The sequence below is a fragment of the Lampetra planeri genome, chromosome 6 (genome assembly GCF_965212315.1).
Source record: "Lampetra planeri chromosome 6, kcLamPlan1.2.h2, whole genome shotgun sequence".
NCBI classification, from domain to species: domain Eukaryota; kingdom Metazoa; phylum Chordata; class Hyperoartia; order Petromyzontiformes; family Petromyzontidae; genus Lampetra; species Lampetra planeri.
This window is the reverse complement of record NC_136112.1, coordinates 753,495-777,436: the sequence shown is the minus strand read 5'-3', so window position 1 is coordinate 777,436 and position 23,942 is coordinate 753,495. Positions and strand designations below refer to the sequence as shown.

At 60.4% G+C, this 23,942-nt stretch overlaps 1 protein-coding gene across 3 annotated transcripts in view; it reads left to right on the top strand.

Moving 5' to 3' along the window:
- BCR (BCR activator of RhoGEF and GTPase) overlaps positions 1–22,560 on the top strand; it is a 55,024-nt gene extending 32,464 nt beyond the window's left edge. For 2 of the 3 annotated variants that reach the window (XM_078595159.1, XM_078595156.1), the window contains exons 5-23: positions 4,411–4,518; positions 5,825–5,885; positions 7,106–7,158; positions 7,912–8,052; positions 11,226–11,347; positions 11,706–11,877; positions 12,779–12,898; positions 13,166–13,241; positions 14,169–14,273; positions 14,819–14,893; positions 15,224–15,321; positions 15,785–15,916; positions 17,563–17,622; positions 18,335–18,444; positions 18,711–18,850; positions 19,162–19,296; positions 19,467–19,572; positions 20,354–20,516; positions 21,138–22,560. In XM_078595159.1, the coding sequence (XP_078451285.1) occupies positions 4,411–4,518; positions 5,825–5,885; positions 7,106–7,158; positions 7,912–8,052; positions 11,226–11,347; positions 11,706–11,877; positions 12,779–12,898; positions 13,166–13,241; positions 14,169–14,273; positions 14,819–14,893; positions 15,224–15,321; positions 15,785–15,916; positions 17,563–17,622; positions 18,335–18,444; positions 18,711–18,850; positions 19,162–19,296; positions 19,467–19,572; positions 20,354–20,516; positions 21,138–21,227 (2,067 nt within the window). In that variant the 3' untranslated portion in view covers positions 21,228–22,560. The remainder of the gene's footprint in view (positions 1–4,410; positions 4,519–5,824; positions 5,886–7,105; positions 7,159–7,911; positions 8,053–11,225; positions 11,348–11,705; positions 11,878–12,778; positions 12,899–13,165; positions 13,242–14,168; positions 14,274–14,818; positions 14,894–15,223; positions 15,322–15,784; positions 15,917–17,562; positions 17,623–18,334; positions 18,445–18,710; positions 18,851–19,161; positions 19,297–19,466; positions 19,573–20,353; positions 20,517–21,137) is intronic. The other variant, XM_078595157.1, reaches the window with a different exon arrangement.
- The last annotated feature ends 1,382 nt before the right edge of the window (positions 22,561–23,942 follow it).

Genomic DNA, 23,942 nt, shown 5'->3' with positions numbered 1-23,942 from the left:
CGCCCTGTCACCGACGCCGTGGGCAGTGTTCCTCGTCGCCCACTTGGCCGTGAATGGCGGCGCTTGGCGCCGGCGCTCAAGCGGGATTTATATATCAAGTTATTTATTTATTTTAACCGAGCGGCGCTTCTCAAGCCACTCGTGCAGCCCGCCGCCTCCAGCGAGGCTCCCCCCCCCCCCACCGGCGCCGGGAGCGCCGCTTAGAGTGAGCACCACGAGGTGGTGCGAGATAAACGCCTTGTTACGGTTAGACATCTCCGCCCGCCGACAGCCGGCAGGGTGGGGGGGGGCGGGGGGCTTGGCCCTCCCAGCCGCCGGCCCATGTGCCGGGCCCTGCGCCACGAGTAGCCGTGCCATGCGTGTGGGCAAACGAGGGTCCCGTGTCTGGCAAAACCGCGGAGACGCTGGCACGGTTGGTGGTTTCATTTAGAATTGTGTCCGTGTTGATGGCATAGGACCGAGTCCTGCTGGGTCACAGGAACTCGACCCGCGCCGTCTTCAAGTTGAGAGTTCACATCTTGGTTGATGGCCACTTCTGGGCACTCGCTCTCCCACCGCTACTGCCTGTGGTCACTGCTCCCGTGAGCCTCACTCCCTGATTCCCCCACCCATGTTAAGGACTCGAGACTCACTCATCCACACTCCTGCGCAGCCAAACACCACCACCACCACCACACTGCAGGCCGCAACAAGCCATTCACCCACTCACTCATACACCCACAAAGACAAAGATCCCTCGAATAGCCTTCAACAGACTGTTGGGGCAAGTGCTGTTATATCGAGTAGTTGCACCTATGAAGGCCAGCACGGCACACGAGGGGGTGAGTGACCAACACCACACCCAGACCCACTCGCCCACTCACTCGCCACACTGCTGCTCACCTCACTTCTCTTCCTGGCACCGCTTCACTGTGGAATTCCCTCTCCCGTCATTATCATCGTTTCTTTTCCCAAGTTCTTAAGATAACCTCGCTCAATTCAACAAACACTAACTTGTATTAATTATACCTTCAACAGTGCAGTTTGTTGCTGGCTGCTTGGCGTTTTTGCCCTTGGGGCTATGTTTGGCAACCACACTCCGGTTATCTCATTCAGAGGTCTTCGGGAAACATTGGAGGACGGGTGAAAATGTAAACTGCTATGAAAAGAACAAGCAGGATAACAAATATCACCGTCAGCCAAGTTCCTTCCACTGCTAGACGAAGGCCACCCCCACATCGACACAGTTCCTCGCGGTCCCACCGTGCCCACCGCCCATCACCTCGCTCCCGCGTATAAGCGGCTGCAGCATCGACGGTTCCCGGCTTTTCCTTCTCTATTCGGCTCGGAACTATTTGTACCAACGCTCGCAAAATGTTTCCGTGGGTGAGTGGCGATGTTGGGCTGTGGGTGGCACAGAGGCGTGAAGGTTCCGCCGTGGGCCGCAGGGACCTCCTAGGGGGCCCCTCGGGGGAGACCTCCCGCCGCCTCCGGCCCCCTCCTCGTTGGGCTGGGGGAGCAGCGGAGGTCTCTCCACCTCGGGTCGGGCCTCGTGTTCTCGCCGCTACGCCACGCCGCCACAAACCTCGGCTGCGGCTCCCCGTGACCTCGTCTGTCACCGTACGTGTGCCGCGTCGTGGTCAGCGCGCTGCGCCACAAACCCCGCGACCAGAGTTCAATTCCCGCTCGTGGCCAACATCCGTGGCGAATATCTGAACGGTCCTGGGCCTCCCCTAGGTTGATTAATCTTGAGTGTCTGGTGCGGTGTGTAAACATCAGCACCGGAGAGACAAAGGCAGCGCGCGTGGTGCTGGGCCCACCACCTCCAGAGTTGCCCACGCACAGTAGCATATATTCTATTTGCGTGAACATCCCACATCTCTGCACAGATTATCCCAATGGCTCCACAATTCTCAGAGTGGAGCTTAAAAAAAATAAACCACACAGCTCAAATGTTCACAACAGCTGTAATTGTTTTTTTTTATTCCAAATGGGACATCCCCGGTGTAACTGGACCAGAACCGCAGTGCGACCCCACCGCATATCCCGCAAGCCCCCCCCCCCACTCCCCCGGCAGTAAACGCAGTGAGCAGCGTACCACGCGGTGCTGTTGCACGCAGGCTCCGGATTGGTGCATGGCTCCGCTCACAATCCCCCCCTCACTCCTGCTCCCATCGACCGCCTGCGCTAATAGCTCGTGGTAATTGGGAGCACGGCGGAGGGAGCTGGCCGACGCCGGAGTGCACGGCGGCGCCGCGGCCCTCGCCGCTCACATCGAGCGTGACCTTCGCACCGTGCTCACGCCGGTGCCGTTACAGCCACCACCGCCGTCAGCATCGCCACCACCACCACCACTGTCATCGCCACCACCACCACTGTCATCGCCACCACCACCACCATCACTATTGCCATTAACGTCACCACCATGCCACCGCTACCGCCACCACCGCCGTCACTACCGCGGTGGCCACCTTCTACGTCGTCACCCGCCCCAGCCGACCGCATCTCCGTGTCCCCCTCACTCCCGCAGCAAAGGGCCTTTGTCGGTCGAACTGCGAGCTGCATTTGTCATTTCCCTCGTCGTTCGGTTCTTCCCTCCCCTGCCACCTTCTTTCCCCCCCCCCCTCCTCCTCCCCCCCCCTCCTCCTCCCCCCCCCCTCCTCCTCCCCCCCCCCCTCCTCCCCCCCCCCCCCCCCCCCTCCTCCCCCTGCTCTTAAACCTCGAGAGCTCCTCGGGGCGGCCGTCACTCGCGTCTCGATCCGGCGCCGTGGGGAGCGGCGCGAGGCCGAGCGGGGGGGCTACGTCTGACACGCCACTCGAGATGCGGGCGAGCGGGATCTCCGTGTGTGCGTGCGTGCGTCTCTCCGTGTACGTCACCGTCCGTATGTGTCTTCGTGTGTGTCTCGGTGCTTGTCTCCGTGGGTGTCTCCGTGTATGTGTGGGTGTGCGTACGTGTCTCCGTGCGTGTGTGTATCCGTGCGTGTGTTCTCTGCCTTAAATGAGCACATGGTGTGATGTGGAAACATCGGCATTGGGGAGACAAAGGCGTCCGGGTGTGGTAGACCACACACGCTTATTTGTATGATGTGTTTGTGTGGAGAGCTGGAGCGTCGTGGTGCATGAGTTCCCTTCGCTATAATCCCGACACCACGCAAGTTCGATTCCCGGCCGCGACCTGCCAGGTTGTTTTGGTAACTAGCGCCCAATGGTGCCGCGTTTGCCAGAGCAGAGCCCAAAAATAAAAACAAAAACCTGAAACGTTCTAAAGCTCGAGTTTCCTAAATCCTAAAAACACGGCCCCGGCGCGGAAACTTGGACGCGGTGGCGGCGGTGGCGGTGGCGGCGGTGGTGGCGGCGGTGGTGGCGGCGGTGGCGGCGGTGGCCACGGAGGAGCGGTGCGACGTGATGGGGCGGCTACAGTGAAGCTGGGAGCAGAGGGCACTGGGAGGGCGTGGGCGGGTAGGGGGTGGGGGATGTAGGGGGTGGGGGGTGTGTCCGGGGTGACCTCCGACCCGCTAGCAGCACACAAAGGAGCGTGGGGACCGCGCTCCCCGTGCCGGCGTGCGGAGCCTCTCATCGATTGGGCTGCCGCCTCCCTCGGCTCTATTTTCTTGGCGCGTCTCCTCGTCACGCCCACCCCTCCTCTGCAACCGCACCTCCTTGAACTCTTTCCCTCGGCGCGTTCCCCGACGAGGCTCGCGCCGGGCCCCGCCGCGTCCTTGTCCCCCGGGCGCTCGAGCATGGAGAATCGAGCCCCGTCCGGTTGCTGCGGCGACGGCTCGCCGGAATATATAATTATTAAATCCCCCCGCTCCGCGACCGTTTCCCCTTAACGCGTATTTACACGTCCACCTTGGCGGACGTGCGACGGAGTGGGGGGGGGGGTTATTTCTGCGTGCCGTGTCTCGGATCTCGCGTCGTGATCGCTACCACGACGACGATGCGGTGCGACTCTATCGGGCGGTGTCGCCAGCCCCGCCGCTCCCGATCGCTCATTCTCACCGTGCGCGTGTAACCCTCCGCCGCCCGCCCGCCCGTTCCCTCGGCGCTGCCTCTTTGTCTCCTCTCCGCCGGCTCGGATTTCTCTCCCTCTGCCGTTCAGTCGTCCCGCGTCGTTCGCTCCGCGCCGCTTTCTCATCCCGCGCAATTCGCTCCGCCCCACTCGACGTCGCGCTTTCATCAAATAACACCGCGCTTGATCTTTGTTCTATTTGCCACGTCTGCACGCGTGCGTGCGCCTTTGTGTGGGAAAATTTGAATGTAGCTGCTGCCTGTGTTGGAGTTCCCGCCGTGCGTGCGGTGGTTGCCGTCTTCGTTAGTTTTGATAATTTTGCTATTTCCCGCGACTCCTGCGACCCGGCCGGCGAGGCCCCGATGAGCATTTCCTGCGGCCTGTTCGCCAACGGCCTCTTCTGCGGCGTGCACGTGCAGGCCAGCCAGCTGGGCGTGTACCGCGCCTTCATCGACAACTACAAGGCCGCCGTGGAGACCGCCGAGAGATGCTGTCAGGCCAACGCGCAGTTCGCCGAGATCTCCGAGGTCAGTGGCCATCGCCGTCAGGGCGGGGGGGGGGGGGCGGGCCGGGCGCGACTGCTCTGGCATACGGAGGGGGGCTGGAGGGGTGCGATGATTGGGGAGGGGGGGGGGCGGGAAATTTGACAGGGAGGAGGGGGGCTCCGTCTGTTCAGTACACCGGTGCCCTTGCCACATCCACGCTGCTCGCGGTGGTGACGGTGGAGAGGTCACGGCGGCGGGGTCAGCAGTGGCGCCGTGGTGGGGGGGGGGGGTAGAAGAGAGATATGGAGGAGGAGACACGGGCAAGGTTACGGGTGGCACGCGAAAAACACGGGAAACACAGCGGTAGACAGGGTGAGACGGGGGGAGACATGGGGGAGAAACACAGTGGGGGAGACGAGGGGAGACACGGAAAGCAGACGGGGGAGAGACATCGTGGGAGACAGAGGGGAAGGAGGAAGAGAGATGAGGGGATGCGCACAAAAGAAGCGCCGGGAGCCCGGGGACGATGAGGAGGGATGCTCGCGAAAAAAACAAATTAAGAAAACGAAATCGTGGGCGGAAAATGCCGGTCCAGACGGTGCACGCGAGGACAGGGAGCGGGCGGGGAGGAGGAGCAGCGGAGGACAAGGGCAGCGTCGCTCGCTCAGCGCCGTGACGGCGGTGGCGGCCGTCACGGTTCTTCGTTTTCTCTTTTTAATTCACGCGCAGAGGTCACCCGCACAGAGGTCACCGTCCCTCCCGTCGATGACGCGGAGGAGGAGGAATCCATGTTTTCTTTTAATTTCCTCCCTCCCGCCGGACAAATTTTAATTCCGAAAATATTCCTGTAATGAACCTGGCGACAGATGCAACACCGTGGGTAAACGAGCGAGTGTCACTGAGATCGATGCGGTTTTGTTGAGGAAACAACGTATGGGTGGCGGTGACGGCGTTGAATGTCCTTGCCCCGTATCTGTCTTGCCGCTGAGTGCCGTGTAATCGGCAGCGTTCGGCACGTGCAGCGGGGGGTCTAATTTGCGGCTATAAGTCGCGAGCGACGTGCCGGCTCTTAGCCAACGGTTCCAGCGACCCAGGTGAAGTCGTCGGCTCGGAGAACGCTTCATCGGCGTGCGAGGTGTCTCTGCTGGCGGCTGTTTGCTCCTGTGGCAACGTCAGTTCGATTCTTGGCCCACGGCTAACGCCAGTGGCGAGTGATGTCCCCGAACCTGGCCTGGGCTGCCACCCCTGCCCCTCCACCCCACCCACCTTTCACCGATTCGCGCTGACTAGCGTGGTGAAGTACGCCGCTCACGAACACGCATCGCTGGGATCTCTTGTGCCGCCTCAGAATCTCAGGGTCCGAAGCTCCAAAGAATCCAAGGACCACGCGAGCAAACACACGCTGGAAGGTACGGACACAGGAACACAGCAACGCGCTCTTGCACAGCCCTGCATTCAGCGCTCGTGTGCGCATGTCTATGTGTGCGCATGTCTGTGTGTGCGCATGTCTGTGTGTGTGTGCGCATGTCTGTGTGTGTGTGCGCATGTCTGTGTGTGTGTGTGCGCATGTCTGTGTGTGTGTGCATGTCTGTGTGTGTGTGTGCGCATGTCTGTGTGTGCGCATGTCTGTGTGTGTGTGTGTGCGCGTGTCTGTGTGTGCGCGTGTCTGTGTGTGTGTGCGCGTGTCTGTGTAGCAGTGGTGTAGCGGTTAGCGCTACGCTGCGCTATGAACCTGGTGGCCCGGTTTCGATTCCCGATCACGGTCGACACCAGTGACAGTTATCTAATCCGTTCCTGGGCTTCCCCTAGGTCGACTCAGCCTCAAATGAGCAAATGAGTATTAGGTGCGGTGTGTAAACATCGCCACTAGAGAGACAAAGGCGGCCGGGCGTGGTGTTGGCCAGCCCACCTCCTCGAGAGCTCGCTAACAGCACTTGCCCTAACAGTCGACTGCAGGCTATACGGCGGGATCTTTGTTTTCTGTGTTTGTGTGTCCACGTGCGTGTGGGGAGCTGTGGAGCAGCGGTTAACCACACTGCGCCATTAACCCGGCAACCGAGTTCGATTCTCACTCATGACCAAAAAGAATGGAAAATATTTGAACCGGTCCTAGGCCTCTCCTACGTCTATTCAGCACTGGGAAGACAAAGGCGGTCGGGCATGGTGATGGCCACGCCATGCACTCGTGTGCCGTGCGAGCCTGGTGCTTGTGAACGGCACTTGCCCCAGGTGCACACACCTGGGTGGTGCGGACTAATGTCCACTCGATTCTGCGTCACCGTCTGCCACACGGGGGCAGCTGCCATGAGGGGGTCCCCTATAGCCAAAAATACCCTGCAATGGAGCATTTGAATGATTGAGATGCGATGGTGTGCAGAACTTTCAGATGCTGGGGCAAATGTATTTTTATTCGTTGGTGTGGGTGTCCACGGGACCTCTTCTTTAATCCATACATCCGCGTGTACACACACGCACAGAGTTCCCACGGGTCGCGGATGCGTGCGCAGAGAGAGCTTTGTGTTTGGTCATCCTGACTCTGTGTTTACGCCCGCTACCTTGCGCCTCTCCTGCCCCCCTCCCTCCCGTCCGCTCGCCCGCCCGCCCGTCCTGCGATCGCCGGCGCCCCCAGCGCTTCTCTACAAGCCGGTGGACAAGGTCACGCGCAGCACGCTAGTCCTGCATGTGAGTGCGGCACGCAGCGCGTCACGCGGCGGGGTCGCCCGGCATGCCCGGCCTTGTGCCAGGCAGGCGAGATTCCCACCGGCGCTTTCCAACCGTGGGCGGTGGTGGTGGGCACGCCTGGCATCCTGAGAGATACACCTTTCCCCCCTCGCACACGTGGGATTTTCCGGGCGTTACGGTTTCCCCCCGCGTGTAAGCGCTCGTTAATTGGCCGATAACACCTCAATATATAGAGGACCACAGAGCTTGGGCAACGATTGGCGCTGGTTCGCCGCGTGGCTGCTGCCTTCCTGCTGGATCTGTCGGTTCCTCCTCGTGCCTTTGAGTCGTTCTCTGCTTTCGAGGGCGAGTGAATACTGTGCGTTGTGCTACAAGTTGAAATTGTTATTTTTATTATTATATTATTAATACCCGTGCAAAGATGTTGCTGCCTCTAGGGACTCGCCCAACAGAAAACTGGCCACATGAATGATAAAGTTAATGCCACAAACTTAGAGACACAAACCAGAGCAAAAAAGGAACTATTGGCTAAGAAAGAAACGAGTTTTTTGCCCTGACGTTGCTCATCGTCCGTGATCGAGTGAACGTCGAGTGAACGTCGAGTGAACGAGTCCGTGCTCGCGCTGCCGTGCGGCTCTCCCGTTGTATTGCGTCGCGCGCGCCGGTCGGTAAGACGGCTCTCCGGCGATCGGCTCCACGTGCCGGGAGCGTGTTGGGGAACACGTGTGTCGCACGGTGCGTGGGTGCGAGCAGGACCTGCTGAAGCACACCCCGGTGACGCACCCCGACTACCCGCTGCTCCAGGACGCTTTGCGCATCTCCCAGAGCTTCCTCTCCAGCATCAACGAAGAGATCACGCCCCGGCGGCAGTCGGTCACCGTCAAGAAGGGCGAGGTCAGAGACGCTGCCCGGCACATGCCGGGTCACACGCCGGGTCACACGCCGGGTCACACGCCGGGTCACACGCCGGGTCACATGCTGGGTCACATGCTGGGTCAATTGCCGGGTCACATGCTGGGTCAATTGCCAGGTCACATGCTGGGTCACATGCTGGGTCAATTGCCGGGTCACATGCTGGGTCACATGCTGGGTCAATTGCCAGGTCACATGCTGGGTCACATGCTGGGTCAATTGCCGGGTCACATGCTGGGTCACATGCTGGGTCAATTGCCAGGTCACATGCTGGGTCAATTGCCGGGTCACATGCTGGGTCACATGCTGGGTCAATTGCCGGGTCACATGCTGGGTCACATGCTGGGTCACATGCTGGGTCACATGCTGGGTCAATTGCCGGGTCACATGCTGGGTCACATGCCGGGTCACATGCTGGGTCAATTGCCGAGTCACATGCCGGGTCACATGCCAGGTCACATGCCGGGTCACATGCTGGGTCACATGCTGGGTCACGCGTTGGGTGACGCGTTGGGTCACATGCTGGGTCACATGCTGGGTCACACGCCGGGTCACATGGCACGCACGCAGATGAACGTCGCTTTCAGAGCCCCGTTCAGAGATGGGGTCTTTCTGGAGCGTGCCGTGCCCAAGGGGGAGGCCTCTGTCCGTCGCGTCAAGGCCTCGACAAGGGGAGCGCCGTTTACCTCGGTGGCGTCTGACCGGGCGCCAACGCAGGCGGCGCCGTCACCGGGCTCGCGCCGCGCCGTACCGAGCGCCCGCGTGCGGTGGTGCTGTTGGGAGTGCACCACGACCCGAGTCAATTATTTTTCCCCACTGGGGCCAGACAGACAGACGCACGCAGATAAGGACGGACAGACGTTCACTCAGAGACACGGACCCACACAAAGACACCGACGGACAGACCCACAGGCAGAAACGAGGCTGCACAGAGAGACCTGAACCACAGCTCATGCTCCTCCAGCGCAGGGGGTTTGTGTTCCTCTTGCTCGGCACGCCCCGCACCCCTACAAGCCTGCACACCCCCGCACACCCGCACACCCGCACCCCCGTGCCCGTGCTGTGAGGCTCGCGTTGTTTTCTTTAAAAATTCCTGGGTTTTTTTTTGTTTAACTCCCGAGATTTTTTTCTTCTGCCTGGAACGTGCTGCGGCCACGCGACGGCAAAAACAAAAACCGCTCGGCACGTGACGGTCGAGTGCCGTGGTCGATGCGGCAGACAATCCGGCGTCGCGTTCACCGCCGCCGAGTGTGAAGGGCAGGAGGTTAGGGTGGGGTGGGAGGGAGGGGGGCCGGGGGAAGGGGGGGGCGCAGGCCACGTCATCGCCTACCTGGCTCGCGCTGTGACTCACGCGAGGCTCCGGCCACGTCACGCCGTGGGAAGCGAGAGTTTCTGAAGCGGTGCCAGGCGGGTTCTTGCCCGAGGTGGGTTTTGCCCGTCCCACGCTCTCGCCCCAAACCCCCCTCGCTCCCCGCCCCTGGTTTCTCTCTCGCCGTTCGTGGTTTTCGCTCGGGACGTCAGGACGGTCGCCGCCGTGGTAACGTAGCGGGCTTCTCAGGGCGCCACTTCCTGCCCCAGGCCTCGAGACTTCCTGTCTTTGCTGCTCCTCACCCCGTTAACTAAAGGTGCACTTCTCAACCAACTCGTACAGATATCTGTCTCAACCGCCAATAGATCACCTTCTCATTGGAGATGCCTGAGCCTACCGCAGATATCTCCCCTATTCACGGAGATGTCTGTCCTAGCGACACAACTGGAAAACGCTTGAGGGTATCGTATATGCACAGCGGGCAGTTAGTGAAAATGCGTGGAATTGAGAACACACGTGGGTCGAGAGACCATCGTACTCGCAAGGAAAGCAAGCGGGCCTCGGGGGCGGACGATGGCCGGTGGTGGAGACTCGCCTGGGGAGTGGCGGCCAAAGTTGGGAACCCACCACGCCAGTGCCGGCCGTGGAGACGGAGCGACGGAATGGTGCCGGGTGGATCGTTGCATGGCGTGGCCGCGAGAGGGTGGCGAAGCCTTCGCCCAGTAGTGGAGCGATGGCGGCCGTCGTTGTCAATGACTCCGCTGCTCGGGGCGCGCGTGGCGTGGCGACGCGGCGGCGAGGCCGTGGCTCCGCGGGGCTCCGCAGGGCGGCAGCGCCGTTATCTACGGTGGCGCCGAAGGGAAGTCATTGCCATGTGCTGCGTAAACGGTGCCCTAGTGGGTTTGTGCTTACGCAGTGCGTGCGTGTGTGTGCGTGTGTGTGTGCGCAGTGGGGAGCGGTATTGCAGCAGTTAGCACGCCGCGCTACGAACCCAGCAACAAGTTTGATTTCCACGCGCAACCGATGAACAGTGGACAATCCTTGAACCGGTTCCTGGGCCTCCCCTAGGTCGACTCAACCTTAAATGGGAACCTTGTGCAGTGTGTAAACATCGCCACTGGGAAGACAAAGTCAGTCAGGCGTGGTGGTGGCCATCCACTCCCTCGTGTACCTTGCCAGCCTTCAGTTTCAGTTTTATTTATTAGGTATCGCCCTGTGAGCCAATCGGCTCTTGAATCGGGTGCAACCGCAACAAAAAAAAAACAAAAACATGAACAAGAAAACATCTTAAAGTGACTATGCGCACAAACAGAAAAAGTCTTCCAGAAAAAAAGCACCGTACACCAACGCAGTGTTCGCGAACAACACTTGCCCCAAAAGTCTGTAAACGATACACGGGGATCGTTGTCTTTGTGTGCGCACAGGGAGTGGTGCGGTGACTGGTGTAGAGGTCAACGAACTGCGATAAGAACTCGGCGACCTGGTTTCAAGTTTCAGGGTTATTTTTTTCTATTCCGTGTCACCGCAGACTATCTCACACCCGGCCATCTTGCCGCCAGATCTAATGACTTCTTTGGGTTTCCTGAGCGACGGCGATGATGTGAAGAGCGACAAATCCAGCGGCTTTGCGGGGCGAGGAGGACACGAGTATGCGGATTCATGCGCAATCCCAGCTCCGTGTTGAGGATCCTGTATCGGTCGACTTTGCTTAACCCTTGGGTGGCCTCAAGGTGCATCTAGCCCGGCACAAGCGCCGTGGTGATGTCACTGCCGCTGGTGGTGTTGACGGTGGTGACTGCGGCGGGGGTTTTGACGGCGGCGGTGGTGGTGTTGTTGCGTGCCGCAGAGCCGGCAGCTGGTGAAGGACGGCTTCCTGGTGGAGCTGTCGGAGGGCACGCGGAAGCTGCGCCACGTCTTCCTCTTCACCGACCTGCTGCTCTGCGCCAAGCTCAAGAAGCAGGCGGCCGGGTGAGCGTGCCGGCGGGCGAGTATGAGAGTGAATGAGAGCGGGTGAGAGAGTGGGTGAGACAGTGAATGAGTGAATGGGTGAGAGAGTGAGTGAGAGTGCGGGTGAGCGAGCGGGTGAGAGAGCGAGAGAGCGAGCGAGTGAGCGAGAGGGCGAGCGAGAGAGCGAGTGGTGGTGCCGGGACGGGCGAGCTGGTGAGTGACGTAGGGCGGTGTCCACGTGGTGCGGGCGGGGGTGGGGTTGGTAGATGTTGCAGGACCCTCCTGAAAATGAGGCTTGAGACTCGGTGAGTCAAGTCAAAGTGATTTCCTGCTCAAATGATGACAATTCCACATTCCTATGGTGTGCATGGGGCAACAGGAAAGCCCAGCAGTACGACTGCAAGTGGTACATCCCGCTGGCCGACCTCAGCTTCCAGCCGCCCGACGAGTCATGTGACGCCGGCCAGCCAATCCCGGTGGTGCCCGACGAGGAGATCGAAGCCATGAAAATAAAGATCTCTCAGATCAAGAACGACATCCAGCGAGAAAAGGTGGGTGGGACGGCCGGCGCGGAGAGAGAGGGCGGCGGGCCCGTGGCTCACCGCGTGGCCTTACGACGCGCCAACGTGTGCGGCCGTCTTTGTCGATCCGCTGCTGGATGAGGGCCCGTCCCCTTGCAGTCTGGTTTGTAGGGGTGATTAAACCACAGGGCGCACGATGTCAGTCTCGCTTCTAATTGGCAAGAGTTACCCACAGATAACTCGCATGGCAACCATCACCCCCCCCCCTTCTTGCAGACTAACGCCCATCCCCGAGCCAGGTGCTGAGCCCTCTCGCGCCACACAGAGACAGCTGCCCATAGGGGGCTCCACACTCTTGAGACGTTTCCTCTCGTGATAGAGCGAGCGCGGTACGCAGCCACCCGTCACCGCGCTGGTCGGTGTGGGTTGGTGAAGAACGGGGAGCGTAGAAGCGCAGTACAACAATTGATTTCTCTGCACTGCCGTCTGCATGGTGGTCACCCATCCCAACGCCGTCCAGGACTGGATCGGGCGCGTTCCACGTGAATTTCTCTTTTGGGCGGGTGGATGGTTCGGGGACTATAATTTAGTATTTTAAATCACGTTTACTGTTCGCATAACGGGGCTCGTGTGCAGACGCCGGGCCGGGTTATTACATGGCAGCTTCCTGAAGGATTGGTGGCGGCTTGGGGGAGACCTTCATCCAGCAGTGGATGATGACGACGACGATGATGAGCAGAGCTTCGTAGCAGAATGGGAGAGCGAATTTCACGCCGCTGCCCCTGCGCCGCCCAGCGTTGCGGGGGCCCCGGGATGCGCGCTGGGAGGAGCGCTCTTACTTAATTCTTGTCCTACCCCGTCTCCTGACCCCCCCCTACAACTCCCCACGACTCCCTCCCTGCTCCCCCACACCGCGTGACCTGTGGCACAGAAGGGCAACAAGGGGGTGAAGGCGGTGGAGCGGCTGAGGAAGAAGCTGTCGGAGCAGGAGTCGATGCTGCTACTGCTGTCGCCCAGCATGCCTCTCCGCACGCACAACCGCAACGGCAAGGTGGGCCGCCGACGGGGCGCGCAGGCGGCGCGACCGCACCGGGGCTCCGCGGCACGGCAGGGGCGCCGGGCGCCGGGCTGCGTTGAAGAGGGGCGAATAGGAAAGGGGGGGAGGGGGCCCATTTAATTCCTTGCACTGGGGCCCACGCGGACCGCGCTACCCCACCCACTACTGCGGTCAGACAGTCGACCGGGGTTGGACTCACACGGTTGTGTTGCTGCGCTGCCCCCCTCCTCCGCCCTGTACGCCCCCCCCTCCCCCCGACAGAGCTACACGTTCCTCATCACCTCGGACTACGAGCGCGCGGAGTGGAGGGAGGCGACGCGGGAGCAGCAGAAGAAGTGTGAGTGTGCGCGCTCGCTCCTACGCACACACTCGCTCGCCCCTACGCACACACTCGCTCGCTCCTACGCACACACTCGCTCCTACGCACACACTCGCTCCTACGCACACACTCGCTCCTACGCACACACTCGCTCCTACGCACACACTCGCTTGCTCCTACGCACACACGCGCTCGCTCCTACGCACACACGCGCTCGCTCCTACGCACACACTCGCTCGCTCCTACGCACACACGCGCTCGCTCCTACGCACACACTCGCTTGCTCCTACGCACACACTCGCTCGCTCCTACGCACACACGCGCTCGCTCCTACGCACACACGCGCTCGCTCCTACGCACACACTCGCTCGCTCCTACGCACACACTCGCTCGCTCCTACGCACACACGCACTCGCTCCTACGCACACACTCGCTCGCTCCTACGCACACACGCGCTCGCTCCTACGCACACACGCGCTCGCTCCTACGCACACACGCGCTCGCTCCTACGCACACACGCCCTCGACCGTGTGCTCGTGCTCGCGCGTGTCTGTGTCCTCACCTGAGTCGCCGAGGTGAGTCACCGTGGCGGATCTTCATCGTCTCAAGCGTGGTGGGTGAGGCTGGCTGACCCAGGCCTGGCTTCGGTTCCTCTCGGATGTTGGGGGGGGGGGGTCCACTAGGTTAGTTGTGTGGGGGCCATCGTGACGGTGATTCACGCTAGGGAGGAGACTCAACTCGGCTGGGCCAGAGGGGCATTTAGTGGCAGGGCTGACTCAAGTAGCCAGCTCGCACAGGCCCTGCGCTAAACAAATAGTGTGTCTCACCCATGTGGTGAGTGTCTGGCCTGTGTGGTGAGTGTCTCCCCCATGTGGTGAGTGTCTCACCCATGTGGTGAGTGTCTGGCCTGTGTGGTGAGTGTCTCACCCATGTGGTGTGCTGCAGGCTTCAAGAGCTTCTCCCTGAGCTCCGTGGAGCTGCAGATGCTCACCAACTCGTGCGTGAAGCTGCAGACGGTGCACAACATCCCGCTCACCATCAACAAGGAGGGTCCGTGCGCACGTACTCACCCTCGCAATATCCTTCACCGACGCACTCGCCATCGCGCCCATCGCCTCCGTGGCAAGCAGATCACCCTCAAACCCGGCATGCTTGTGAGCTGACGTTGCCTGGATCCGTTTGCCGCCTCCACCTTCAGCTGTCAAGGATGATGACAAACGACACACGGGGCCTGGCGTATGATCAAGGCCTGATATCGCAGGCCTTGGGGCAGGGCCTAGATTCGTTTTTTGTCGTTGACCCGCCCCTGTGAAAAAAGAGCTTCATAGCTCGTCGGATTCTTCCTGCAGTCTAAATAAAGGTTTTGATTCTGATATAAATTGATGCCTAAGCAAAACCACACATGCACACGCAATATAATTGGCCAAACATCCCAATGCTGTAAAATGACCTGCAAATCGCTCAGTTGGGATCACACACACACAACAGCAGCAGCAGTTTCCACGTCAAAGATAATCAGGACGGATATTGTCCCATCTGGGTGTGAACCCCTCCCCACTCCCTCTCCGCTCTCCATGCCCTGTCTCCCCCTCCAGACGACGAATCCTCCGGCCTCTACGGATTCCTCAACGTGATCGTCCACTCTGCGATGGGATTCAAGCAGATAGCGAGTGAGGAGTCGCGCATCGTGTGCCACCACTCGTCACATGGGGCGGGGGGGGGGGTGGTGTTGTGATGTCGTGATCATGTGGTGATGTGCTGTTAAATCGGTGGCGTGTATAGTGGTGTGGTTATGTCTTATGATAGTTGGGTTGTGTGATGTGCTAAGGCGTTGTGGTGCCATGGTGTTGTGGTTGGCGTGTTCCTGTGATCGTGGTGGGGTGTAGTTATGTTGTGGTGCAGTAGAATAGTGGTGCAGTGGAATAGTGGTGGTGTCGGTGGTGTGCATTACCTGCCCCCTCTCACCCAGTCGTGTCTCACCGTGGTGTGCGTGACCCCAGATCTCTACTGCACCCTGGAGGTTGATTCCTTCGGCTACTTTGTGAACAAAGCCAAGACGCGTGTTTACCGCGACACCATGGAGCCCAACTGGAACGAGGTCGGTGCGGCCAGTGCAGCGCGCGTCTCCCGGTCTGCGTCCGTGCGCGTGTGCGGAGACGGTGGCACGGTGGTTCGGGCACCACGCTACCAACCCGGCCACCCGAGTTCAATTCCCAGCCGCAGCTAACTCTGGTGGCGAGTGATATCAGACCCGGTTCCGGGCCTCCCTTGGCTGGATTGGTTGTGAACATCGGCACTCGGGCTCACAGCCGCTCCGGGTAAATGCGTCGCCGCCCACCGTTGCTCTGAATTTGTGCCGGTACACCGCGGTGCCGGGGACCTCGACGAGGAGTCTCCGCTGCACGAGGAGGTTGAAAAGGTTGAGGAGGTTGAGCGGCCACGACGGGCCTATGGGGAGAGGCTGCAGGATCTGACCTCTGACCCACAATACAATAATGGTTGACCTTGACAGCTGATGTCTTGTTGCGTGTTGCTGCCGCCGCACGCCTCCCGTCTCGCAGGAGTTTGAGATCGAGCTCGAGGGCTCGCAGACGCTGCGCATCCTCTGCTACGACAAGTGCTACGACAAGAGCAAGCTGGCCAAGGACGACGCCGAGATCGTCGACAAGATCATGGGCAAGGGGCAGGTGCAGGTGAGAGGTCACGCGGGCGGCCACCCGCTCCCCGCCGTCACGGTGCGTCACCGTCTGCTCGCGTTCGCCGTCTATGGGGGGGGGTCGAGATCCACGGCGCTAAATGGCTGGGCCCGCTCGCCCCACCGTCGTTTGTCGTAGAGGACGGCGCTCATGGGCGTGGAGGTGCACCGGCTGTGTGCCGGGCGTCTCGGCGGTCACGTGCGGAGCGGCGGTCGCGTCCAGGCCGAGGCGGTGCCACATCGGCTTGCGGAGTCAAATGAAGTCTGCTTGATTGTCTTTAGCCAAATGAGAAGTCAGCAGGCCAGGATGAGGTCTCATTTGCACGAGTGAGTGACCTGGGTCCACCATAGTGACGAAGGCAAAACAAATACAAGTAGAGTGATGAAGCAAAATAGAAATCGGAGCAAAACAGCCGCGTGACATGAGGAATTTAAAATTGTGCACAAACGTACGTTGATGGTGAATGATATATTCCCTGTGGCACGAGTCAATTCGGGCAGATTATTTTTAGACTTATTACAGTAAAATAACAAATGTGCGTTCCGGTAACGTTAAACAGATTGAGCGCGACTTATTATAGCAATGTGTAAATAGTCGAGGACTGTGTGCCAAGACGCTCTGAGGCCCTCACACAGCCTTTCAGGCCTGGGGCCTCGGCCGTGATGCGTGGCCGACGCTTGGCCAGGGCGGCCCAGCGGGAGTTGTGACCCAAGCCTGCGCGACGGTGCTGCTCTCCCAGCAGCAAGGCGTCTTCCTCTACGGAGTCTTCCCCTCGTCTGTAGCACCACCAAGCGGTGTGCATTAGTTCGTGATGCTGCTGCTGCTGCGTTGGCAGTTGTGCAACAAGCACAAATAATAACAACAACAACAAATTAATGAAAAAACTCGACAACAACACTGCGGCCTTAAGAGGGCAAGTATGTTGATGGTGATGTCCCCGTGTTTACTCTCAGCGCCGTTTTGAGAAATCCTGCAGAACGGAATCGTTTAACACGTTGGCTGTCACGACCAATATCATCCATAATACAGGTTTTTTGGGTTGGATCGCGTAAATATCGCGTAAATATTATTTACGCAATCGAACCCAAAAAAACCTGTAATATGGAGAACGGAATCGGTTTGGGCGAATTGTGGTGACGTCACTGGCATTGCCCTCCTGACTTGATCCAAATTTACGATCTTTGTCATCTTAAAACCTGTTCATGGCGAGTCCACAGTGGTAGAGAGAGCGTCCAGAATTGCATATTAAGCTTATCGTTAAGAGTTTAGCGTAATTTATGAAAAACAAAAAAAACCCACCAGCTTTTGTACCCTGGCGGTGGACCTTAGTTACCCCTCGTCCACCCAGGGTTGCCACCTCTCGGCTACAAAAAACCGGGCCGTATCTTGGGGACAGGAAAATCCTCTAATAGCGGAAGACGGGGGAGAGCCGCACATAAACACAACTTCTTGAGCGGCGTACTCCATCACAACTGACAAAAAATGTCAACTTGAATGTCCCGGGGAGACTTGCGGTTTTCTCGGGAGAGCTACAACAACGCTCGCTCCAGGGCAAAGCAGAAGGGGTGGCAGCACGACCCCCTCTAGGCGGACAGCTCCTCACCCCACGCCCCGTGCCCGTGCGCCTTCTCCCCTTTCTGCAGCTGGACCCGGGGGCTCTGCAGGACAAGGACTGGCAGCGGACGGTCATTCCCATGAACGGGGTGAGGCTTTTTGCGTCGTGACCAGGCCTCGTGCGGGGGCCTCCCATCGTGAACGCCCCCCGGCCCCACGGGTTCCTGGGCGTTCTTCTCACTTTTGTCACCTATACCGCTTTACCCACTGTGCAGCCGAGCCATGACAGGGCCATACTGAGCCAGCGCGGCTCAGGAGGTGCCCGGGTTTTTCCACTGCAGTAGCCGAGCTGAGCCGCTGGCGTCGCCCTCGTTGAACGAGCGGAGAAGTGTGTAGGCCCGCCTCTAGCCCAGTGGCCTGAGTTCGATACCCGGGCCACAGCTAACATCAGTAACATCAGTGGTGATTACTTGAACTGTTCCTGGACTTCCCTGAAGTTGCGTGGCATTAAATGATTACCTGCTACAACACGTACTTGTGAGTAGTGCCAGGCTTAATAGGTGCTCGCTAACAGCACTTGTCCTAGCAGCCTGTTGTCTACACAAGACGTCTTAATCTGTGTTAAGACGTCTTATCGGTCTTAAATGAGTACCTCGTGCAGTGTGCAAACATCACCGCCAGCAAGACAGAGGGCGGCCGGGTGTAATACTCGCCACCCGCACCCTCGCGGTGTGGGTGGCGACATTCGTTTGCCTTGCCCCAACAAGCTGTTGAGGCCACACGGGGCGATCTTTTTCCTTTTGTGCATTTCTGTTCGTGTGCTTTGTCTCTCGCTCTGCTCGTCGTCGCCGTGGAGCTCAGATCGAGGTGAAGCTCTCGGTGAAGTTCACGAGCCGCGAGTTCAGCCTCAAGCGCATGCCGTCGCGCAAGCAGACGGGCGTCTACGGCGTCAAGATCGCCATGGTCACCAAGTGAGGGCCACACACGGCCCGCCGTGCTAAACAGTCGTTCTGAACGCGAGTTTTTTTGCGTTACCCTTGTGTAACGATTCCAGCTCTCACCTATGTGTGTGTGTGTGCGCGTGTGTGTGTGCGTGTGTGTGTGCGCGCGAGTGTGCGTGCGTGTGTGTGTGCGTCTATGCGCGTGTGCTCGTGTGTGTGTGTGCGCGTGTGTGCGTGCGTGTGTGTGTGTGTGCGTGTATGCGCGTGTGCTCGTGTGTGTGCGCGTGCGTGTGCAGACGCGAGCGCTCCAAGGTGCCGTATGTGGTGCGCCAGTGCGTGGAGGAGGTGGAGAAGCGCGGCCTGGAGGAGGTCGGCATCTACCGCGTGTCCGGCGTCGCCACCGACATCCAGGCGCTCAAGGCGGCCTTCGACATGAGTATGCACGCACGAGCGTACGCAGACACGAACACACGTACACGGACGCATGCGCGCGCGCACGCAATGGCCGCCATTCGCCACTGCGTGGCAGCGACGTCACCGTGGCGCTCGCGCCAGGCCAGGTGCGCCTGGAGGCCCTCGCGCGACGTGTGGACGGCTCGCTGCCGGCAGGCGGTGCATTGAGTTGACGGACAACTCACGTGCGCAGACACTAGAGACAAAGACGCACGTGGACACACACACACAGACACGTACACGTGGAGACACTGCGAGCAGTGTTGGAGCCGTGTGCCCCCGCGTGCCTCCCAGATGACAAGGACGTGTCGGTGATGATGAGCGACATGGACGTGAACGCCATCGCGGGGACGCTGAAGCTCTACTTCCGCGAGCTCCCCGAGCCGCTCTTCACCGACGAGCTCTACCCCAACTTCGTCGAGGCCATCGGTGCGGCTAACACCGCCGCTGTGGCACCACCACCGCCGTCACCGCCATCACCACCGCCATCACCGCCATCGCTCCACCCTTTGTGAGCGTCGGCAGCGATGCGCGCGTCCCGGCGGTGTGTGAGCGCGTGCGTGCGTGCGTGCGTGTTTCCGTGTGTGTGGGATGTGCAGCCCTGTCGGACCCCGTGGCCAAGGAGAACTGCATGCTCAACCTGCTGCAGAGTCTCCCCGAGCCCAACCTCAACACCTTCCTGTTCCTGCTCGACCACATGAAGCGGTACCTACCCACTCGCTCTCTCTCTCTCTCTCTTCACATGCTCTCCCTGTTCTCTCTCCCCATTCGCTCTCCCCCCACTCGTTCTCCCACAATTTGCTCCCCCAACTCGCTCCCCCCACTCGCTCTCCCCACTCTCGCTTCCCCAACTCTGTCTCCCCCCACTCTCTCTCCTCCCACTCTCACTCTCCCCACTCTCTCCCCCCAATCACTCTCCCCACTCTCTCTCCCCCCACTTTCGCTCTCCCCACTCTCTCCCCCCAATCGCTCTCCCCACTCTCTCTCCCCCCAATCGCTCTTTATTTTCCATCACACTCGCTCCTCCTGCACCTACAATTAGCACGGTTGGCTACGTACGGTGCGAAAGAAGTTCAACGTAATACACACTCGATCCAGTCTTGCTCACTCTCACCTCGGCTCGATTGACTCGGGCGAATCCCCCGCGTCGACTCCGGCTGAACGTCGACGTGAGAATCGAAACGCCCTCCGCCCGCCGTGCTCCGTGAGCCGGGGCGCAGCGTTGCCACGCCGTGGGAGATGGCGGCGGTCGCCGGGTCCCGCCGAGCGCGGACCCAGAGGCCCGAGCGTCGAGCGGCCGGCTACAAAGTTGCGAATCCGTCGCGCGGGGCGGCCACCGCGGGAGCGACGCGCCGCCGAGCTGAGCGAAACTTGGCCGGTGCCGACGGGACGTTCGGTGGCGCGGGGCCCGGCCTGGCGGCGCACCTGGCGCCGAACCCCGGTCACGACGCTCCGCCGCGCTTGTGCTCTCCTCCCCGCACCCCAGCGTGGCCGACCAGGAGCCCATCAACAAGATGTCGCTGCACAACCTGGCGACGGTGTTCGGGCCCACGCTGCTCCGGCCGTCCGAGAAGGACAGCAAGCTGACCCCCAACCCCAGCGTGCCCATCACCATGACGGACAGCTGGTCGCTCGAGGTCATGTCGCAGGTGCCCCCCGCACCCCACTGCACGTGCCCCACTGCACGTGCCCCACTGCACGTGCCCCGCTGCACGTGCCCCGCTGCACGTGCCCCGCTGCACGTGCCCCACTGCACGTGCCCCACTGCACGTGCCCCACTGCACGTGCCCACTGCACGTGCCCCATTGCACGTGCCCCACTGCACGTGCCCCACTGCACGTGCCCCACTGCACGTGCCCCACTGCACGAGGCCACTGCCAGCTCAGCACAGCAGGGGGCAGCACGCAGCTGTCTCCCAGGCTCGGGGGCAGTGTCACCTCTGCTGTAGCCAAGTTCAACCCCCCCTCGGAGGCCTCCCCGTACCGTGTCACTAAATGAGGGTTGTTTGAACATGCTGCACTATTCTGGTCGGTGTGGGAGGGTGAAGGGGGTGGCTGGGAAACTCATGACCGGGTTACTCATTATGAATAAATATTATAATAAATATTATAATAGTGAGAAGATAATTTATGATACATGGAGCGATAGAGCAGCGGTTCACACAATCTACCGTCGGATGAGCTGTGGTCATGTGACTATTGATGAGAGTCCGGCAGAGTGCCAATTTCACCGTCGTCTCGATGCCCCCCCTCCCCCTCGTGCCCCCACAGGTGCAGGTGCTGCTCTACTTCATGCAGCTGGAGTCGATCCCCAAGCCCGACAGCAAGCGGCAGAGCCTGCTCTTCTCCACCGAGGTCTGACGGTGACGTCTCCCGGAGTCGTCAATCCACCCGCCGACCCGACCGACCGTCTAGCGTGGCCCCGCTCGGACACGGAGGACGCCCCCCCCCCCCCCCCGCCCACCCCAGCCCCCGTGGGCCACACGGGAGGCCGAGCGGATTTGTCGGCGAGGGCGCGCCGGGGTTCTGGGCGGCGCCGACCCCTCCACCGTGCGGCGTCCTCGCCGTTCTCGGCCTTGGCCAGCGCTCGGAGTTTGTTTTGAACCAAACGACGGCGTTGCTGTTCTTGAAGTTCAAATAGCGAACCGCGATTCCACCCACGCTGGACGAATGACCGTGACCGAGGGAGCGGTCCTGCCCGACCGTAGCGCGCACGCCAGCGTCGATCTTGCCTTTCGTCCAAAGTCCTTATCGGGGATCGAACCACGGTCCACCACGGGCGGGTGTGGGGACCCCTCCCCGTGAGCTCCTGGGTCTCCTCCTCCTCGTGCAGGAGCCGGGCCCCACCAACAGTGACGCTCATCTCAGCGGCAAGAGCAGGACCCAGGCGGCTTCTGACGACAACAACAACAACAATTCCCGTTACCTTAACAACAACAAAAAACCTGATCCTTATATTTACATTTTGTTCCTATCTGTGTTTTGTGTATGTTCAATGATGGCGTCCTTTATTTGTTTTAAAGGATTTGATCCCAACACAGCAAAATATGCGTTGGGGTTGGGGAATGACCCCTGGGGAAGGTCATGCCCCTGATTGGAGGGGTCACGACCCCAAAAGGGGTCGCAACCGTGCGGGAAGGTGTCATGCCCCCTTAGGGAGGGGTCATAACCCCTTAGGGAGGGGTCATGACCCCGAGGGGAGGGGTCATAACCTCGAAGGGAGGGGTCATGACCCCAAAGGGACGGTTCACGACCCCGGGGGGAAGGGGTCACGACCTCTCCACGTGACCCGAGGAGTCGTGCCCATCCGTGCGCCTGTAAGATCTGCCGCTCCGTCTCTCCGGGCTGTTAGCTGCCCTCGCCGTGTCCCCCCGGAGAGCATGTCCGCTCCAAGTCCGCCCTCTGCCGCAGCGGCGGCGCCGAGCGGGCGGACCAGTGCCTGTGGCAGAAATGTTTCTCTCGTGGTTCTCATTCTTACGTCTTTAGTCCCCGCTCTTGACGAGCCAGCGTGTGGCAAGTTGCCGGCGGGTCCCGATGGGGACCCCGAGAGCTCCCGTGTCAACGTGGGGTAATATATATGCATCGCTCATTGCGTTTGGAGGGGAGCCACAGAGGCACGCCCCCCCCCCCCCTGTTAGGGACGTCAGTGGCAGGAATGTATGACCCCCCCCCACCCATCTCTGTGCCCCCTGTCTCCGACCCCCCCCTGCCCCCCCCCCCCCTCCACGTCCCGTACGTTCCACGAAGCAGGACATGCAAACGGAATGGCCATACTTTTTTGTGAGCATGCAAGCCTTGAATGAACACGAGGTTCGAAGTCTTAACCAATTGCCAGAGCGACCCGGTGACTTATAATTTTGTAGCGAGCCTGTGATGGTCGTGGGTGCGTGCGGTGAGCGGCTTCTCGTTGTCCCACATGTCCCACACATGTCCCACACGTGTCCCACACGTGTCCCACGCGTGTCCCACGCGTGTCCCACGCGTGTCCCACGCGTGTCTCACACGCTGGGGACACGGTGTGTGACACCAGGGCCCACGCCGGCCGCGCCGCTGCCTCACTCGTCCTACACCTGCCCTCGCGTGTCTCCCACTTGTCTCCACGCGTCCCAGCTTCGTCTCCGCTCGCCCTGCACCCGACTGCACACGTTCAGTCACTTGTTCCAGTCTTCTCCCTGCGTGTCCCACGCCGGTGTCTGCACCGCGTCCCCTCCCGCGTGACCCCCCCCCCGTGTCTGGGACACACGATGTCCGCTCCCCCCACGTGGACGTTCGTGTAGGAGCTGTGGGGCCGACGAGAGCCGGTGAAGTTGCGTGTGTGTGCGTGTGTGCGTGTGTGCGTGCGTGTGTGTAAATGACTATAACATTATTAACGATAGTGATGCTCATCCAGCGATGCAGAACAACTATTATGACGATGACACCAGGAAGGCCGTTCTCCTCTTCACCAAGGGGGGGGTCCCCCCGTTGACCGTGTTGAGCTTCTCCTTCACGTTAAGTTATTCCGCAGCCGAGAGCGCTCCGGGTTCCGTGAGTTGACCCGCGGGTTCGGAGCGCGCCGTCCTCCCGGGTCATTGTGTGTTGAGTTCCTGTCGACCCGGGGCGAGTGCGATAGTCTGTGTCCTGTGTCGCATGCCAGGGTTCCTCCAAACTCCAGCCCTGGTGAGCCCCCCCCCCCCGGCCCCTCGCCACCGTCAAGCCTCTTCCTGGTCCCCATGGTCTACTCCGCTCTGATGCAAAAGTCGGCACACGCCACACGCGCCTGATGATTGCGCAATGTGCACCTCGGACGAGCACAGTTGATCACATACGGTGCGAAAAAGGTTCAACGTACGTACAATTGGATTACGCGTCATGTGCAAACCACGAAAGACACATGAAAACACGCGCACACACGCGCGCGCACACATGAACACACGCGAACACGTGCGCGGTTTGTACAATTGAACGACGCGCTCAGTGGGGTGTGTTGACAATCATCAGGCATGTGCAGCGTGTCGCACCTTGAGTCGCAACTCAACGGGGACGATTGGTAAACACGGAGAGCCGGGCCGTGGTGGGCCGCGAGGACTGGAGTCT